This window comes from Musca autumnalis, unplaced genomic scaffold (assembly GCF_047663935.1).
Source record: "Musca autumnalis isolate F117 unplaced genomic scaffold, ASM4766393v1 scaffold_3, whole genome shotgun sequence".
NCBI classification, from domain to species: Eukaryota; Metazoa; Arthropoda; class Insecta; order Diptera; family Muscidae; genus Musca; species Musca autumnalis.
The window spans coordinates 154,123,901-154,145,328 of NW_027411866.1; the positions used below are offsets into that span (position 1 = coordinate 154,123,901).

General features: G+C 35.3%; 1 protein-coding gene across 4 annotated transcripts in view; it reads left to right on the forward strand.

The window, feature by feature from the left end:
• The window catches only part of LOC141397977 (probable cytochrome P450 313a4), a 32,190-nt gene extending 11,636 nt beyond the window's left edge, over positions 1-20,554 (forward strand). For all 4 annotated transcript variants that reach the window (XM_073975035.1, XM_073975033.1, XM_073975036.1 and 1 more), the window contains 6 exons: positions 350-538; positions 606-678; positions 734-866; positions 19,523-19,675; positions 19,754-20,174; positions 20,250-20,554. In XM_073975035.1, the coding sequence (XP_073831136.1) occupies positions 350-538; positions 606-678; positions 734-866; positions 19,523-19,675; positions 19,754-20,174; positions 20,250-20,422 (1,142 nt within the window). In that variant the 3' untranslated portion in view covers positions 20,423-20,554. The remainder of the gene's footprint in view (positions 1-349; positions 539-605; positions 679-733; positions 867-19,522; positions 19,676-19,753; positions 20,175-20,249) is intronic.
• The last annotated feature ends 874 nt before the right edge of the window (positions 20,555-21,428 follow it).

Consider the following 21,428-nt stretch of genomic DNA (forward strand, 5'->3'; position numbering starts at 1 on the left):
ATTATATCTAGCGAAGTCATCAACCGCTACCGATCGTATTGTTAACTTTTGCTTAGGCTTGTGCCCTTTTGAGTGACACCCATTGTACATACATACATATACACATTATACTATCCCGAAAAACAATTTTTTACTGAAATGCATGATCTTTCGGACTTCGTCGAGTTTTAGTGAAAAAGAAAAAACTACTTATTTCTGGTGAGATGAGTTAAACGATTTGTAATGATTTTTTTGCTGGGCTATGCATTTGAATAAAAAAAACGTTTGCGGGACAGTCTAATGTACATATGTATTTGATAATGGGAATAATAAAAAATTTCAAATTTGTTTTAATTATTTCTTTTAACAGGAGACGAATGGCAGAGACATAGAAAACTAATGGATGTTGCATTTAAATTACCAAAAATTATTGAATTTATACCCATCTTTCATAAAAAGATGACTGGGTTTTTTGCGCAATTGGATAAATGTCATGTAATGGAAAATTCTAATGACATTTTGGTATTTTGTCGTGAATATACAATAAGTGTTTCTGGCGGTAAGCTAGTTATTAATTCAACAATTTACAAAAAGGGGTATTCTAAATTCAATGTTTTTGCTTGTAGAGACAATGTTGGGACGAAACTTAAATAAAAATAAATCATTGGATTTGAAATTGTTTGCCAAACAAATATCAGGGTAAGAACATAAAATAATAAAACAACTAAACATATAATAATTATTTTTTAAATAGATTAGCGGAATATGTTTCAGCTACATTGTTTAATGTTGTTTACCAAACCGAACACTTTCTGAAAATAGCTGATAAAACTATATTTAAAGAAGCACGACAAACAGCGGATTTAATGAGGTCGTTAATTGACGGGGTATGTACGAAAATGTCTTTCTAAACTAGATATGTACATATGTGTATTAGGGTTATGACTTTTCGACATTTTTTCTCAAAACTGCTTTCTTGTAGCACGGATAGCTTTTGCCTACAATTTTTAGAAAAAAAATATCATATGAAAAAAAATTGTTTTCTCAATTCAAATATTGAAAAAGGTCATACACAAACCACTTTGAAAAAATTTGACTTTATTTTTTGATTTTTATACCCTACTCCACAATGTGGCAAGGGTATTATAAGTTTGTTTTGCTAAAAATTCTTGTAATACCGCGAAATATTCGTCGTAGACACCCAATGTTGTATACCATTTTTATATCTCGACAAGATAAAGCGATATAGCGATGTGTGTCCGTCTGTCGATTATAAATTCTAATCAAACTCCTAGCCGCAATTATGGACCGATTGTCACGAAATTTGTGATGGAGGTCGTGAAATGGACCAAAAACAAAATTTTTATCCAAATTTGTATCTGCTCTGTAGGTCGCAATCATAGTCTGATCAGCGCGAAATTTGAAATAAAGTGTGAGCTTATGACAGAAAAGAAGCTCGCAATTTTACATGATGATCAGATAGTTTTTAGCGACAATTGGAAATAATTTTAATATATATCTTATATATTTATTCCTGGTAGACACGTTCCGCCCACGTAAGTTATTTTTGAAAGACGATATCTCGACCTTTCCGTAGATGCCAATTATGTTGATGTTCGTGTTCAGATAACAGAGTTACAGAATTTCCATAGTTTTAATTGTGTGTATAGTAACCATAACCACGCTAGAGTTCGCAGTTATAGTTTAATACTGACAAATTTTTACAAGAAGTAAGAATTTTGGTCAAGGAAAATGTCTAAAAATTTTTTAATATTTGTTTATACCTTCAACATTGGTATTATCGAAATAATGATTTTAGACCCCATGTATGTTTGGACGAAATCCATTTCAGACAATTTGGAGTCGATTTACTCATGTCTAGACATCGGATTTTTGCATATTTTTGAAAATTATAATGCAAATAACACGTTTATTAAACAATAGAAGCTGGATCTTTGAACGTATTATTGATTATTTTCGATATAATATCGGATTTCTATCTTTGGAACGATATAATTGTAAATAATAACGTAGTTACAATTGGTTGAAATTTCAAAAATATGCAAAAATCCGATGTCTACTCATGTCTGTCCATCTGCCTGTCTGGTGCGCACGATAATTCTCGAAGAATCAACCTAACCAACCGACAAGTTAAAATTTTAGGACTCGTAAATTTTGTCCAAACTTAGTTTATGTTCTAACATTTTGCTAAGATTATTCGTGTTTAGTGGTTGGATGCAAGAGAACTCTCGAACGGATCTGATGATTCCGTTCAAAATTTGGTCTTCGTGATATTTTGTCCAAACTTAAGTTAGGTTCGAAGATAACCCTAAAATATCTAGCAGATGTATATCAGGTTTAAATATGGACTATATTTGTCCACTCCTTCGGGTACCTCCCACACAAAATTTCGGAAAAGTTCAGTTTAGGACCTGCTATCGAATCGCTTTGTTTTTTGTTGTAACAACTTATATTGGTTGCCTTCATTGCGCCAGTACAACCTTTATTAGGGGCAAGTCCATACTTCCTGAGAAAATAGCCCGAAGTTGTAAAAAAACCCTATGGCACGAAGTGTTGTATTTGGGAACGAACGGGTCTGCAGATTGGGTCCAAAATTTGGCCATCGTAATAATTTAAGTTCGAAGATAAGGCATATCGGTCCACTCCATTAGGTACCTCCCCCACAAAAGTTCAAAACTTTTCACTAAAATTATGCACACGGCAACTCTCGAATTAGTAACCGATTTAGTCCATACTTTGCACTTCATTAAATTTCTACGAGACATAGATCAGTTTCGAATATCGGCAATATATGTCAAATCCTTCGGGTACCTCTCACACAACATTTCGGAAAAATGCAAATTAAGGCCTGCTGTCGAATCGCTTTGATCTTTGTTGTAACAACTTTTATTCGCTGCCATTACGAGAGTACAATTTTTTTTTCAGGGGCAAGACCATACTGCCTGAGAATATAGCCCGAAAGCTGTAAAAATGGTCGATATTATGTTTTTTGTGGGCAAGTCCATGCTTTCATAGCGACTGAAATGTCTGGTGGGCAAAATATCTATCAAAAATAATGACTCCTAAAATCCACTTCCAATATGGACTATGTCGGTCCATTAATTCTAGTACATCCTCTGCAACACTTTTGAGCTTCAAACCAAATATATTTTTTATCGGTAAATTCCAAAAAGAGCCACAAAATCCGTAATCCGTAGATTCTATATTGTCAATAGATGGACGTTTCAATTGGCACAGGCTGAGGGTATACCTCTGTCGGCAAAGACGACTGATACTTTTTTACTTGTTTGGGGGTCAATGTCCATTCTTCTTGGGAAATGGTACAACATTTAAAAAACAAGTAAACAACTATCAGTCGGCTTTGCCGACCGAGATATACCCTCAGCCTGTGTATATTGAAAAAAAAAATTCCCAAAATTTGATGTATTTAGGGGGTTTTAAAAATTTTGGGAGTTTGAAACGACAAAAATGTTGATTAGGATTAAAGATCAAAAGTTTTGCGGAGCAGATATTAAAAGGAATGGATAGACATTGACCGTTATGGAAGTGGATGTTCAGCCAATACATATGGTGCCATAGGGGGGTTTTACACTCTTCGGGCTGTTTGCTCAAGAATTATGGACTTGCCCCTAAAAAAACTTTTACCATCGTAATTGAGGCAGCGAATGCAAGTTGCTTCAATAAAAATCAAAGTGATTCGATATCAGGTCTTAAAGTGAACTTATCCGAAATTTTGTGTGGGAGGTACCGGATGGAGTGGACAAATATAGTCTATATTTCAACCTGATCTATATCTGGTAGATATACAGTCGAAATCGCTTATAACGTAGTCGTTTATAACGTCATATCGGTTATAACGTCCATATCCAAAAGTCCCAAATCTCTGGGGCCCTTTATAGCCCTATCGCTTATAACAACATATCGGTTATAGCAACGAATTCCGTCGGTCCCTTGACCGACGTTATAAGCGATTTCGACTGTATTAGGATGTGTAAAGTATAGACCAATTTGGCCACTCCCTTCAAGAGTTACCGTACGAACAATTTTTCCGAACATTTTTTAACTTTTGTGGGGGAGGTACCTGAAGGAGTGGACCAATATGGCTTATCTTCAAACTTAAACTATGTTTGGGCAAAATATTAATAGGGCCAAATTTTGGACCACCACCTCACACGGTGTCATATGGGTTTTTAGCAATTTTCAGGCTATTTTTCTCAGGAAGTATGGACTTGCCCCTGATGAAACTTGTACCGTCGTGTGGAGGGCAGTGAATACAAGTCGCTAAAACAAAAATCAAAGCGATACGAGAGATGGCCCTAAACTAAACTTTTCCGAAATTAGGGAGGTTGGCGTTTTTTGTTTGGGATGACGACTTCTATTTTGTTTTTCAAAATAGTCAGGCTTAATCCCATAGTCGTTGTTTTAATATTTTATTAAAACAACTTTAATTTATTAGTGGGAAAAAATTACCAAGAAGTAAGGTAGGGAACACTATAGTTTCAGATCTCGCCACAGATCTTCATCAGTTCCCTTATTTCTTGTTTTTCAACAAGAAGCTTTTTATACCCAAGTGTCAGTTGCTAGCTCAAATAGATACGTGCGCAAAGAAACACTCTGATCGAGAATTTCTTTGGCACTACCTAAACTCGAGCAACTTCACTTGCAAACAAAACCAAATTTTTCCCAAAAAACACATAACTAATTTGTTGGTATTGCATACTACAGCAATAAACAACATTTTGCCGGTGCCCGAAATTTTGTGTGGGAGGTACCCGAAGGAGCGAACCGATTGAGTCCATATTGGACTATCTAAGTCTGGTACACTTTTCACGATGGACAAAGTATGGATCAACTCGGTTACTCCCTTCAAGAGTTATCGTGCGCACAAATTTTCGAACTTTTGTGTGGGAGGTACCGGAAGGAGTGAACCGATATAGCCCATCTTCGAACTTGAACTAAGTTTGGGTAAAATATTACGAAAGCCAAAATTTGAACCGGATCGGTTTATCCGTTCGAGAGTTATCGTGCGCTCCAGCCAGCCAGACAGACGGACGGACATTGCTCAATCGACTCCAAATTGTCTGAAACACATTTCGTCCAAACATACTTGGGGTCTAAAACCATTATTTCGATGACGCACAATTTGCCCGTATGAAAGTGTATATACCCTCGTTAGCATAAATGCTGAGGGTATAAATATATAGAGATGTTATAAGTATTGAGTTTACTTAGTTTCTTTGTGTCCGATGCTGAGAGTATATCGCCGTCGGCACAGCTGACTGATACTTTCTAACTTGTTCTAATATAATAATATCTATACCAAACTATGCGACACGAAAATTATTAACCATATATTAACATCGCAGCGTGATAGAAGACCAAAAATAAGTAGACACGTGTCCCGGCGTTTTTCCCTATCACTTCAACTTTTACTGTTATGGGCCCCCAAGGCTTTGATGTCAAAAGGGATAATTTTGTCAGGCACATATCTTCTAAACCGCTAAGAATTTGGATTTACTCATGGAAGTAAAGTTGTAGCTCTCGTCCTATAGAATAATAATTGTGAACACGTAAAATGCATTCAACCTAATCTTCAAGGTCTAAATTGTCAAGGTCAAATTTCCATTATAATTTTTTTTCGGATTTAAGTCTGTAGATATCAAACCGATCGAAATTGAAGTAAACAACCAACTAGACAAATGGTCCTTAGATTTCAATAAACAACGTTCTAGAAAATACGAACTCTGTAGAAAAGGTTGTTAATCGCCAAAATAGCAAAACAAGTGTTATTCTCTTTTCTCGGTTTCCGCTCCATATATACTAAACCGTTCAAAATTCAAGAAAACAATTAACAACGATAATGTAGCAAAGATATCAGAAACAGCTTTCTGGAACATACGAAATTTCTATGAACGGTTCTTAAATGCGAAAATAGCCAAAAACTTTCGAAAATATTAGATTTTTATACTTTTTTTCTCTAATTCTGGTCCACACATACCGAACCGCCCAAAAATTAAGAATACAGACAACTATAAAAATGTACCAAGGATTTCAATAAACAAATTTCTAGAACATGTAAAGATTCTAGAAACTGTCCATCAAACTCAAAACGATTATTTTAAATCATTCTTTCCTGTTCAGTAGTGCGATTCTGTAACTCCTTAACGACAGAATTAACGACGAATGTCGGTAGTTAACGATAATTTTCGGTAAGTGCTATTCTGTATACCAATTTTAACAAAATAACAAACCTTTCAAATTTTCTTTAGTTTTGAACAGTTTGTTATTTTCAGGCCTCTGGGGCTCAATTCTGTTTCTATGAAAATCTGAAATGAAAACTTTTATAAAGAGGAAAACTGTCAAATGAAAAAATTGTAAAGGAAATATTTTTCATTTCAAATTTTCATAGAACAAGAATCCAGCCCCTGAGTAGGGGGAAACATTAAAAATAATTTTATTGTTTGCAAATTTCAGCTTAAAGAATCACTCTTAAGGTAGAGTTACATTAGGCAAATATTTGCTCCAGCGACCGGCATTGTGCGCTTACTGAGATTAAGTGGGTGTTAGTAATACATTGAATAGATGCTCACTTGTTCTCAGTAAGCGCACAATGTCGGTCGATGGAGCAAATATTTGCCTAATGTGACCTTACCTTTAGAATCTTTGTACGTTCTAGAAATTTGTTTATTGAAATCTTAGGTACATTTTTGTAGTTAACTGTATCCTTAATTTTTGCGCGGTCCGGTGTCTATGGACCAGAATAGGAGAAAAAAGTATAACGTTTTTGGCTATTTCGCATTTAAGAACCGCTCATAGACATTTCGCATGTTCCAGAAAGTTGTTTGTTGATATCTTTGCTAAATTATCGTTGTTAATTGTTTTCTTGAATTTTGAACGGTTTAGTATCTATGGAGTGGAAACTGAGAAAAGAGCAGTTGCTAAAGTTTAACAATAGTTCACCAAAATATGCGGAAAATATAACAAAATTGATAGAATGCGCAAAACAAGATTAGGAAAAAATTGAAAATTGTTGATTTGTTTTCCTTTTTTATTTTCATAAAAATGTATACTTGACATCAGGAGTGCGATTCTCTAACTCATTTTTTGAGTTACCGACAATTGTCGGTAAAATTAAAATGGTTATAATTAAGGTAAGTTAGCGACGAATAAGAAGGAGTCGCAAAGTTCTACCGATAGCAAGAGTGTTGTCAACTTTTATTTGAAATTTTCATTCATAATTTTGCGTTTTAATTTTACCGATTTTTGTTGGTAACTCAAAAAATATGTTAGAGAATCGCACTACTGTAGTGCGCAGCGTGACCACTGGAAAATTTCAAAAAGTTTCAATGGTGCAATGGTATGCACGCCCGCCTTGCACGCAGAAGGTCGTGGGTTCGATTTTTTCTCATTTTTTATCACAAAAAGTATCATTCCAGGCAAAACGTGGCACAAGTCTTTCAAAAAAGTAGCACACAAAGTGGCACACATTTTTCTTATTAAAAACGGAAAACAATTAAGAAGCTTAACAGAAACAGTTCGTATATAAGTCCCGGGTCACATTACAGTAATTTCATTGAAATTTTTATAAGAAATTATGCGTCTCTAGATCGACGTCCATAGTAGAGTAAAATCATAAAATTGCTGTAGTAGGAAATTTGATTTAAGAACACCTAATTTCATGAAATTTTTTAATGAAATTCACGCTAGTGTGGATCGGGCCTAAGTAGTAATATACAATAAGTTAAAAACACACTAAAACTAAAAAAGTTAGGAAAACACATAATTTCAAGTGTACACGGTTTCATGTGTTTGTAAATTTTGCTTATTTGCAATATTCGTAATGAAACTGACAATCCGTTTTATTTTACTTTTGTCAAAATTTCAGTGAAATTACACTTTGTGTGGACGTAAAAAAATAATGAATTTTCCATCAAATAAACAAGCCGCTCAACTATTTTTTCTAATTATACTAAACGCATTATCCGTAGAAATTTACACAAAATGACTACACGGAAGGTTATAGCACCCTGGAACTTGGTTTAGATTTTACTTATACGATGGTTAAGGGTATTATCTCGATTTATTTGACATATATTGTATGAAAATTACAACTAAAATCCACAGGATTTGCTAAACGGGATAGAATGTAGATACCTTCACTTGATAAGAAGGGTCTCGAGTGTAGTTGTTATGCCGATCAAACTGTCTGACCACCATTACCAAGCAATTTCGTTCATTTCTACCAACCAAACAACAAATATCACTTAAAAACAAACTAATAAAAAAGTGCCGCATGTTACGCCAACTCCCTAATTCAAAATCGTGTAGTTCGTCGCTTTTTCTATTGCACCTTGTGATTTAAGTAGAGTTTGAATTACAAAGTATTTAATTTAGAAATAGTGGCACAAGGTATGAAAAAGTATCGCAAAATTTAAACAAGTGAGAAAAGGCTATAGTCGGTACGGGACCGACTTTGAGATACCCTACACCACTACCCCTGTGCATAATCTTTTCACTCGAAAACATTTATTTTACGGATATTCGAAAGTTTTCACCTATCTGGCTTTAATACCAAACAAGTAAAAAGTCGTTAAGTTCGGCCGGGCCGAACTTTTTATACCCTCCACCATAAAATAGTCTAAATTAAAATGGAATAATTAGGGTCCTTTTACAATTTTAGGTGGAACAACTTTTCGATAATGGTTAGAATCCTACTGCCTCCCGCTATTGCTTAAATTACACTGTGAACACAAATGTTGGGACAGAGATAATTCCTTTTGGAGATGAAAGCCCTTGGTGTGTGTATATTAAAAACACCGAAGGACAGATGCGCCGTGATTCGAACTTCGCGTTATGGCGTGATGAAGTTTTTGCAAGAGACCCTGTAAGCCATCATGAATTAGCATTATATCTTTGTTTGTTGTTTTTGTAGAGCACTTAAGCAACAGTAAACAAAGATATAACGCTAATTCCTGATGGCCCACAAGGTCTCTAACAAAAATTTCATCACGCCATAAGGCGGAAGTTCGACTCACGGCGGATCTGTCCTTCGGGGTTCATAATATACTCACCAAGGCCTTTCTTCCCCAAGAGAAATTTTCCGTGCCCCAGGCTTTCACCTCCATTTTGTTGCATTTTGTTATCTGATCTAATCTAAAAAAATGTGTTCAGCTAGGTGAAAGGTACCACCTACGGGGCTATATCAAAGAGTCAACCTATCTTTAAATTTTTTGGCGGGAAAGTTTTATAGCTGCAGGGAACTTCAAGAGTCAAATTGAGGGTAGTTTCATCAAAACAATGTAGACCCTCAAAAATGGACCCATGTTGACGAATTTTAGTGAAGAAATTTCGTGACCACTGAAAATTCCCGAAAATCGGGAGGTACAGTTATATGGGAAGATATACCAAAACATGGACCTATATTGACGATTATTTTTGAATAGATAGAATTGTAGCTAATATTCTCAAAATACCGATCATTACAGCTAGTTCGGTTAAAAATTGCAGCTTAAATTCTCAAAATACCGAAACTCGGGAGATACCGTTATATGGGGGCTATACCAAAACATGGACCTATGTTGACGATGTTTGGTGGAGATGTTTCATGACCACTGAGAACCTCAAATGTCAAATTGCAGATATTTCGGTTACAAATTGTGGCTAAAATTCTCAAAATACCGAAAATCGGTAGGTACCGTTATATGGGAGCTATACCAAAACATGCACCTATGTTGACGATGCTTGGTGGAGATATTTCATGACCACTGAGAACCTCTAATGGCAAATTACAGCTAGATCGGTTAAAACTTTTAGCTAAAATTCTCAAAATACCGAAAATCGGGAGGTACCGTTATATGGGGCTATACCAAAACATGGACCTATGTTGACGATGTTTGGTGGAGATGTTTCATGACCACTGAGAACCTCAAATGTCAAATTGCAGATATTTCGGTTACAAATTGTGGCTAAAATTCTCAAAATACCGAAAATCGGGAGGTACCGTTATATGGGAGCTATACCAAAACATGGACCTATGTTGACGATGCTTGGTGGAGATATTTCATGACCACTGAGAACCTCAAATGGCAAATTACAGCTAGTTCGGTTAAAAATTTTAGCTAAAATTCTCAAAATACCGAAAATCGGGAGGTACCGTTATATGGGGGCTATACCAAAACATGGACCTATGTTGACGATGCTTGGTGGAGATATTTCATGACCACTGAGAACCTCTAATGGCAAATTACAGCTAGATCGGTTAAAAATTTTAGCTAAAATTCTCAAAATACCGAAAATCGGGAGGTACCGTTATATGGGGGCTATACCAAAACATGGACCTATGTTGACGATGCTTGGTGGAGATATTTCATGACCACTGAGAACCTCTAATGGCAAATTACAGCTAGATCGGCTAAAAATTTTAGCTAAAATTCTCAAAATACCGAAAATCGGGAGGTACCGTTATATGGGGGCTATACCAAAACATGGACCTATGTTGAAGATGTTTGGTGGAGATGTTTCATGACCACTGAGAACCTCAAATGTCAAATTGCAGATAGTTCGGTTAAAAATTGTGGCTAAAATTCTCAAAATACCGAAAATCGGGAGGTACCGTTATATGGGGACTATACCAAAACATAGACCTATGCCCATATCCTTTGGGATATATGGGGGCTATACCAAAAAGTGGACCGATATAGCCCATCTTCGAACTTGACCCGCCTATGGAAAAAAGACCCTCGGGTGCAAAATTTCAGCACTCTATCTCAATTATTGCGGACGCTAGAGTGATTACAACAGACGGACAGACAGACGGACAGACGGACATGGCTAGATCGTCTTAGAATTTTATCCTGATCAAGAATATATATATACTTTATAGGGTCGCAAATGATTAGTTCGATGTGTTACAAACAGAATGACAAACTTAATATACCCTCCATACTATGGTGGAGGGTATAATAACTTAAGGCGAACTGAACCAAAATAATTAATATTTAGTTTTATATTTGACTACTCTCGACATCACCAACATCAATAGGCTTCTATCTCGGTGAAAAAATTTCGTGATGATCCGATCAAAATTCCGACCTGTAGTGTGATTGCAGAAAAGTGGAAAAAAAGGATGCATTACCGACTATTGCCTATTGCCATACGCCAACCTAATTTACATAATTTTAAAGATGGGATTTTCTACTTTCTTAGTCAGGCTTTGCTTTCAGAAGGTCCCCAACCGAAGGTGTGATATCCGTCATTATTATTAAAATCGCAAAAATGAAAAGCGATATCATGTTTGTGTGACCACCTACGACAACCTACGTTACATCGTCTCAAAGGTGATATTTTCTAATTTCATTGCCATGTATTGCTTTTTATATACCCCTTATAGACGCTGAGATATTTGCTTTGGAATAAAATGTAGACTTTTTCTCCAAATAACTTGTTTGCTCATTCCGACCCCTAATTATTATCCGACCATAACCAAAATCAATAGGCTTCTTCCCCTCCGGTACCCCCATCAACACCCAAAATTTGGTGACGATCCGATCAAAGTTGCGCCCTGTAGCGTGATTTCCAAAAAAATGGAAAAAATGGGATGTATTACCGACTATTGCAATATCTCCTTTATTTGGTCACCTACGCCGACCTAGTTTGCATCATTGTAAATATGGGATCTTCTACTTTCATAGTCAGGCTTTGCTTTTGAAAAGTCCCCAACCAAAGCTGTGATATTCGTCATTATAATTAAAATCGCAAGAATGAAAATTTGGGTTTTATTTGCGACTATTGTAATATCTGCGTTGTTTGATAACCTACGAGAACTTACTTTACATCATTAGAAAAGTGATATTTTCTACTTTCATAGTCAGGTCTTGCTTTTGGTATACCCCATATAGGAGCTGAGATATTCGCTTTGGAAAAAAAACGTTGTCTATTTATCCACATAAATTTTTTGCCCATTCCGACCCCTGAATATTATCCGACCATCACCAAAATCAATAGGCTTCTTCCCCTCCGGGACCATCATCAACACCCAAAATTTGGTAACGATCCGATCAAAATTGCGACCTGTAGCGTGATTACAAGGTTTAGATGGACAGACGGACGGACGGACGGACACACATAGCCAGATCGACTCAGCTCGTCGAGACATTAATTTTGGTATATATAAGTATGGGTCTACGACCATTATTTCGATGCGTTACAAACTTTTTGGGCAAAACCAACTTATAATACCCTCCCCACATAGTGGTGTAGGGTATAAAAAGTGGCACATTTGGTATCAAAATAAAAAAGGTGGTACAGAAGTATCTATGCCGAAAAAAAGTTTCAAAATTGATACTTTAGTGGCACAACGGTCACGCTGGTAGTGCGATTCTGTAACTCCTTAACGACAGAATTAACGACGGCCAGATTATGAAAGAGGACCGAAAAAAAGAAGACACGTGTACCGGCGTTTTGAAAGTTTACGTCGAGAAGTAACCTAAATAGGCGTGGCAAGTTCCGCTCATTTCCACAGGTTTTGAAATATTCCACATCAGATTCCTTGGAATCCTTGCATTTTAGGTATAAAGTGTCTTTGGCAATATTACTGATAACAATGCGGTATATCTTTCTATGAAAAAATTAACCCTCATACTAGTCACTAAAGGGGTCTTTTTGGTCCATTTTTTTTTCAAAAAAGTTTAAAAACTCCTTTAAAATGAGATCGTATCAGATCAGAATATTCAACAAATTTATTTGTCATAAAATTTTACTATAGGTCCCCGAATACTCCAAAACTCTAAATCGTACCTAAACGCCAGGAATCTGCCAAAAGTAAAATCGCGTTTTAGGATTAATGTTGTACTTTATCTAAGTTTATTACGTTTTGTCCCACAAAACTTTATTCTAGATAGAAGACGTCAAAGACAAAAATATTCTCCATCCAATTTCAATATAAGTCGCCGAATAAATGAAATATGTATTTACAAAATATATCAAGAAAATATATACATCAAATTTGCCAATAAAATACCTAAATATTTTTTGAAAAAATTTGTTTTGTTCTTTTTTCGAGTTGATGCATGAAAGTAACATGAAATTTAGTTTTAGACGAAAGGTGTTAAAAGAAGAAATGTTTTACACAAAATTTCACTATAAGTCCCTGAACAAACTAGATACCTTAGTAAAATACTTTGTTAAGAAAATGACATTACAAAATTAGATATTATAGGTAGAAATTATTTGCTAAACTTTTAGACTCTTAATTGAAGTTTATTCCATACTTAGTCAAAATCTCCTAAAATACTTCACTTTTTGGGGATTGTGTCAAAAGAAGAAATGTTCCAAATCAAATTTCATTATGAGTCTCTAAACAAAAGAAATTTGTAGCTATAACATTTAACATCTCCAGAAGCTTTCGCTTTTCATATATGATTTAGGACCATATTCTACCGTTTTTATTCACATTTTCGTTATCTGCGGTCACAAAATATATGTTATTGATGTTTTTTCATAATAAATACTTTCAGAAGATTATGTGTGCTCGATCCCAACTGTTTTTGAAATACCTATGGTGAATATATATAGGGAAAATGTTGATAACCCGATGGGACTTGGGATGGGAAAAATTACGTATTTTAGTACTACAAACTAAAATAACGTCATCAGGATAAGTCATAGGTTCCTAATATTGTATGTGAAAATGCGGGGATAGTCTACGACTATTCTCCAGTGAAAATATCTAACATACGAGTCCTAACATTCATGATTTTGGCATGGACCTAAATACTTTAATGATGGCAGCTATTCCTGCTCTGACAAAATTGAATAGTAAAATTTTATGACAAATAAATTTTTAGAATATTCTGATCTAATACGATCTCATTCTAAATGAGTTTTTAAATTTTTTTGAAAAATTGGACCAAAAAGACCCCTTTAGTGACTCGCATGAGGGTTAATTTTTTTCATAAAAAGATACCCCGCATTGTTGTCAGTAAAGACACTTTATACCTCAAATGCAAGTATTCCAAGGAATCCGATGTTGAATATTTCTAAACCTGTAGAAATGGGCGGAACGCCGATACACGTGTCTTCTTTTTTTCGGTCCTCTTTCATAATTTGTGCGGGGTTTCTTGTAATTTTCAAAAAAGTTCAATTTTGTTGTACAGTGTAATCTTCGGTAAGTGCTATTCTGTATACAAATTTTAACGATGTTTTATTTTTTGAAATTTTTCACGGTGCTCTTGAAGCAATTTTAAATGGAAGGTGCTTACACCTGGTAAGTTTTTGCGGATTCTGAAACTAAAATGTTCATAAATGAGAAAAATAAAAACAAAAAACATCGTCGGAGCGCTTTTTAAATAAATCGCGATTCAAGTTGACATTTTTAGGGGTTTTTTAGATTTGCTTGGAAACCGCAAGTCCTATCGAAATGGGACTAAAAAAAATTTTGTAGCTATGAAAATTCTCTACAAGTCTGACCTTTATGTTAATTTCGTAGGTTTTAACGTCATTGAGATATAGAAGTTCAAATTGGGACAATGCACTCACTGTGTAGCTACCTTATAAAACAATGTCATACATGGTACGCCTTAACAAATTTTAAGTGAAAACCTCTTACACCTGGGAATGTATAGGTTAGAAAAATCCAAAAACACGAAAAAATGGCTGGAGGGATTTTTAAATAAATCGCGGTCAAAATTCAGATTTTTGGGTTTATTTTAGGTTTTCGCGATTTTGCTTGGAAACCGCAAGTCCTATCGAAATGGGGTACAGAAAATGTTGTAGCGGTGAAAATTCTTTAGAGGATTAACCGCTATGATTTGTTCCTATGTTTTACTATTTTTGAGATATATAGATGTTCTGGTACAATTTTTAGATTTTTTGTTAGGTTTTCACGATTTGCTTGAAAACGGTAAGTCTTATCTAAATGAGACTAGACAGAATCTTTTAGCTGTTAAAATTCTCTACAAGATTGGCTTTCGTAATTCTTTCTAGGTTGTACCACTTTTGAGATATATAAGTTTAAGTTGGGAAATTGCAGACATGACATTGTTTTATAAGGAGGCGATACAGTCAAGGCATTGTCCCAATTTGAACTTCTATATCTCAATTACGGTAAAACCTACGAAATTATCATAAAGGTCAGTCTTGTAGAGATTGTTCATAGCAACAACAACATTTTCTTTTGACCCATTTCGATGGGACTTGCGGTTTCCAAGCAAAATCGTGATAACCTAAAAACCCCTAAAAATGCCGACTTGAATCGTAATTTATTTAAAATCTCTCCGGCGATTTTTTTGTTTTTTGATTTTTCTCATCTGTGAACATTGTAGTTTTAGAATCCGCAAAAACTTCCCAGGTGTAGGCACCTTCCATTTAAAATTGCTTCAAGAGCACAGTGTTTTGTCTGTTAGGGCGAACGAAGATCATTTTTAATGATTTTTATTCATTTTCTCGGTTAGAGTTAAGCTTGATGATCGAAATTTTTTGCAAATTTGTCGTTAATCACCGAAAATTATTGTTAAGTTAACAACCAAAAAAAGTAGTCGTTAAGTCTTAACGACAGTACATTATTGCAATATTTTGCTGATTTCTTTTAACAACGGCATTTTTACATGAACATACGTATGTTAAGAAGGAGGGTACACAAGATAAATTCCGCCTAAAGAGGAAAAACGTGAGCTAATGCTTTAAATGAACTCAAGGTGGTACTGCTTTGTAAGACCTATACCAATGTCCTTAACACAATCTTTCTAGTAGACTTTTGTTGGCATAATGCCGTACTGAGGCCGAAACGTGTATAGTATTTGTATAACCTACTTTGTTCAGAGGTAATCTTATACAATTAATCTCAGCATCACCAATAATCGGAATGCGTATAATCATATATTTCCGAAGTTTTCATACTCTCCGCTATGATAAATTCCATTTAATGTGGGCGTGAATTGAATATGTGAATATATGAACTCAAATGACGGTAACGTGGATCCGCGAACATCATTGAAGGGGCTTAAGTCATGTCAAATTGCAAAGCTCAATCATCATTTCCTTACAAAGAGACACAACCCAAAATATGACCCCAACTTTTAATTAGAAACAAGTTAGAACGGCGTTAAGTTCGGCCGGGCCGAACTTGTTATACCCTCCATCAATAGTTGTATTGAAGTAAAATGGAATAATTAGTTTCCTTTCGTGTATGAAGAAGACTTAATACTAAATTTCAGCAATTTCGGTAAAACAATGTGAGGTACCATTCTATGGGGGCTATTTCAAAACGTCGATCTATACCGACAAATTTCTGACGGAAAGTTTTTAGGCTCAAAGAAGACTAAATACCAAATTTTCTGTATCGGTAAGGGAATGTGGCTAAAACTAAAAAATACCGAAAATCAAGAAGTAAGCTTCTATGGGGATATTGGAAGACGTAGACCTATACTGACAATACTCTTCTGGAATATTTTATAACTCTTGGAAGACGAAATAACGAATTTCAGCCATTTCGGTTGGATATTGACGTCACAATCTTCAGTATTACGAAAATCCGGGGGTACCGTTCTATGGGGGCTATATCGAAACGTGGACCTGTACCGACGAATTTAAGTCAGAAATGGGGCAATATGAAAGCGTGGACTTGTACATACATATTTCTGGCGAACAGTTTTATATCACATTGAAGACTAAATACCAAATTTCAGCCATTTTGGTGGAATATTGAAGACACAACCTTCAAAATACGAAAAATCGGGAGGTACCTTTCCATGGGGGCTATATGAAGGCGTGGACCTATACCGACAAATTTAAAGGGGAAGTTTGAGTACCCCCAACGATGTCTCAATACCAAATTTCAGCCATTTCGGTGGAATATTGAGGCCACTACGTTGAAAATACCGAAAATCGGGAGGTACCGTTCTATGGGGGCTATATGAAGGCATGGACCGATACCGACAAAGTTCTAGGGGAAAGTTTTATACCACCAACGTAGACTAAGTACCAAATTTCAGCCATTTCGGTGTGATAATGAAGCTAAAACCTTCAAAATACCGAAAATCGGGAGGTACCGTTCTATGGGGGTTATATGAAGGTATGGACCGATACCGACAAAATTCTGGGGGAAAGTTTTATACCCCTAAAGAAGACTACGTACCAAATTTCAGCCATTTTGGTAGGATAATGAAGCTAAAACCTTCAAAATACCGAAAATCCGGAGGTACCGTTCAATGGGGGCTATATGAAGGTGTAGACCGATACCGACAATATTCTGGGGGAAAGTTTTGTACCCCTGAAGAAGACTACGTACCAAATTTCAGACATTTTGGTAGGATAATGAAGCTAAAACCTTAAAAATACCGAAAATCGGGAGGTACCGTTCTATGGGGGCTATATGAAGGTGTGGACCGATACCTATAAAAGTCTGGGGGAAAGTTGTATACCCCTAAAGAAGACTACGTACCAAATTTCAGCCATTTTGGTAGGATAAGGAAGCTAAAACCTTAAAAATACCGAAAATCGGGAGATACCGTTCTATGGGGGCTATATCAAAACGTGGACCGATATATCCCATTTTCAATTCTCAATTTTCTATCTTTAAAATTGCAAGCTGTATCTTGATTTCAACAGACAGACCGCCGGACGGACGGACAGACGGACATGGTCAAATCGACATAGAATTTTATGCTGATCAATTATATATATACTTTATAGGGTCTCCGACGAATATTTCGATGTGTTACAAACGGAATGACAATTTTAATTATACCCTCCATATGGTGGAGGGTATACAAATTCAACCTCGCTTTAAATAAAGGATTAAGGGTTTTATCACTTTTGTTATTTTTAAATCACACACACAATAAGAAGTGACTTTCAGGTCAATGATCCGGAATGGTTATAATTAATTCGGTTGTATTGCTTAAAACATCTTAAGAAATGCTTCTTTACTGGCATCCGTAGTCGTGTAAAAGAAGTGATCATGCTAAATTTACAGCATCCTAGCTGCACCACAAAGCCCTTGTAACAATTATGACTTCTTTTACGTAACTAGATGTAGACCCGATTCACTTGCACTCATTATTCAACTACTTTTTTGGCTACAAACATTTTGCTGGCTATTTTGTTGCAGAGATGTTATGTGATGGCGAATGACATGTTTATTCATCTCCTGAAATAAAACCAACAACATCTATGGCATGAATGTGTTGGTCATTTAACTCCTAAAAATATATACATACACACTTGACACTTTAGAACAGAGGAAGGCAACCTACACCGAAAAAAATACTTACTGCATTTAAGGAATAGTGTTCATAAAGTCTGGCCAAGGTTCAAATTTCTGCATTTCATGAACGCCTTTCATGTAGCAAAAAAAAAATATTGTTTTTTTCTGAGAGATTGAAAAAAAAATTCTGGCGAGTTGTTGTTTTTGTTATTATAGACCACACACCACCAACCAAGCCAAAGGACAAATTTTGTATTTTTAGTAATTCTTTAATATTGTATTATTGCAACTTACCGTTTCTTCTAATGATTTTCACTGTAGTTGTTAACGTCTTGTGAACATAGCAGAACAATACGAACCATATGTACATACATGTTGAGTCTATCAGCACTAGGTTGAGATATTAGATGTTGTCTTTATATTAAAGAAATTAAACATTTTTTAATTGCGAACTATACAGCCAAACGATTTGTTTTTCGACACCAAACGCACTGTAGTTGTTTGGTTTGTCAGTTAACTTACAACAAAAGCTCTGTTCCAGAACTAAAAAGTTTTTACAATTTTTACCACGACTTTTACCACTTAGAAAACGAGAACAAAGTTGAGAGCATTTACCAAACAAGAGAGGAAACATTAGACCAAATAGTGGGATATAGGGAAAAATAAGCAAGTGATTTTCAATCTCATAAAAATCTTACATATTTTTTTGAAAAAATAGTTTCTTTCGGATGGAAATAAGAAACTGCACATGTATATTATGTTAGGTACCTGTACAGTATGAAAAAACTACATCGTCATATACTAAGGCATTTTTGGGTTACGCATGCTGGAATGCTTGAAGGCACTTATTTTAACCACATTCCTTGAAAAGGCAGAAATTGTTTACACCTTAAACGCTTTATGTTTTGTATTTGCTACGAAATAATGTTTTCAGCTTCAAAATATATTTTAATTAATATTAAAATATAATAATTGTAATTTTTCTTCACATCGATATTCGTCGGCATGAGTAGCCGATTTTTACAATCGGTAACATAAAATTGCAGAATAGAACAATCGTTAACTCAACCGAATATTTTTGTTAATTATTTAAAAAAAGTTACAGAATCGCACTACAAACTATTGATTTTCAACACCATTGTCATATTCATACACCTAAGTTCAGTATAAATTTAGTTTGATATCGTCCATTAGGAATGTGGATAATACACGAATTAATTTGAATTAAGGCAGTTAATTCAAACTAACACTGTCTTCTGTTTAGACATTAATATATGAAAATCAAGGTGTGTTCTCTTGTTGTTGGACAAATTCTTGCAGGCATACAAATACTACTCAACGGGTCTTCGAAATGATCCAGAGTATTTGGATAGCCCGGATATTGCTGTTGCCAGACATATCAATGATGCCATTGAATCTAATGAACTTGAAAAAGACCTTGCCATATCGAGTATGATGCATCTATTTGCGGCGGTATGTTTTTTCAGGAATAGTTACACTTCTCTAATAAACATATTGGAAACTCAATATATTTTCTGTTTTACACTCCAGTCCTTTGAAACGAGTTCAGCTACACTATATTTTACCATACTTATGCTAGCCATGCATCCAGAATATCAAGCCAAGGTATATGCTGAAATATGTAAACTCTTTCCCGAGTTCAACATGTCTTATGAACACACCAAGCAACTCACTTACCTGGATATGTTTATAAAGGAGACAATGAGATTATTCCCCACCATTCCATTGTTTGGGCGCATATCTATTGAGGACAACCTAAAATTGAGCAATGGCATCGTTATTCCTGAAGGCCTCAGAACGGCAATAGATGTTTATGACTTACATCGTAGTAAAGACATATGGGGTCCACAAGCCAATAAATTTAATCCAGATAATTTTCTCCCCGTTAATGTCGAAGCACGTCATCCATATGCGTTTATACCCTTTTCCAAAGGCAAGCGAAGTTGTATTGGTGAGCATAATAAAAACATATTGTTTTCACAAAATTCATATTGAATTATATTTTTTATTTTTTTCTCCTCTCTAGGAATGCGTTATGCTGAAATCGGCCTTAAAGTTGTAATGGCCAAAACAATCAAGCGTTATAAATTTTCCACCACAGCCAAATTAGAAGATTTAGTGGTACACAATCATTTGTCCCTGCATTTGGTTAATCCTCCACCACTTACTATTGAGAAAAGGATAAATTTATCTAGCTAGGTTTGACTAGAGCTGGTCAATTAATTTGACGTTATCTTATGAAACCACATGGATTTCTATACATTACAGAACTCATGATATATACACATTATATGTAGAATTATTATCAATAATTATTTGGGTTAAAGAAAAGTGAAGAAAATTTTAATTAAGTGTACTTACTCATCAACCGTCAACCTCACAGTCTCTCACACAAACACCATAAGATAAGGAAGTATTGAAAGTCCCAGCACTAACGCACTATCGATTTGCGTTACATTATATTCTACTAGAGTTTGAGAATTCCCGACTGTTTTTCATTTCCGGGAAAACGGGAATAACTAATTCTCATACCCGGGAATTGCCGGCAATATGAAAAATAGAATTGGTGGTTCATATACGGGACAGAGCAAGCAAAAATAAAATTCATACTCCTTATATTCATACAAAAATGACCAAAAATCATGAGAGTTTAAAAAGTAGCGTTATACCCTAGTCAGACGGCAATGTTAACTTGCATTAAGTTGTGCATTTAATTTTACCATGACAGACGGCAGTTTCTGCATTTATCAATCAGCTGATTGTTGGTCAACATGTATTTTGTTGTTGTTTTCACTGCAAATTTTTGGTTGCACTGATTTATCATTTTGCACTGCAATATACATTCGTTGTTACTTAGTGCAAATCAATAGAATGTTGATACAGTATTGCCATATTATCCCCAGTAGTTCATCCTTTTTACTTTTTGATCATGTCATTAAATAATAATCTTGGTCCTATTGCTGGTTATTCGTCCTATTATAGGAATAGATTAAACCAATTTTGTAAGTGAATGTCTTTTGGCCATTTGAATTGTCAGAGCTTACGTCAGAATTGTCAGAAATTAAGAACCTGGTCTGCAATAGTGGGCTTGCTTTATTTGCTGTTTCTAAGATAGGGTTGAAACCCTAAGTTTCAACCAGAGCAGTTGCTATCCCTGGATACTCGTTTGTGCGATATGATCGCGCGAATGTTAGGACATTTATAT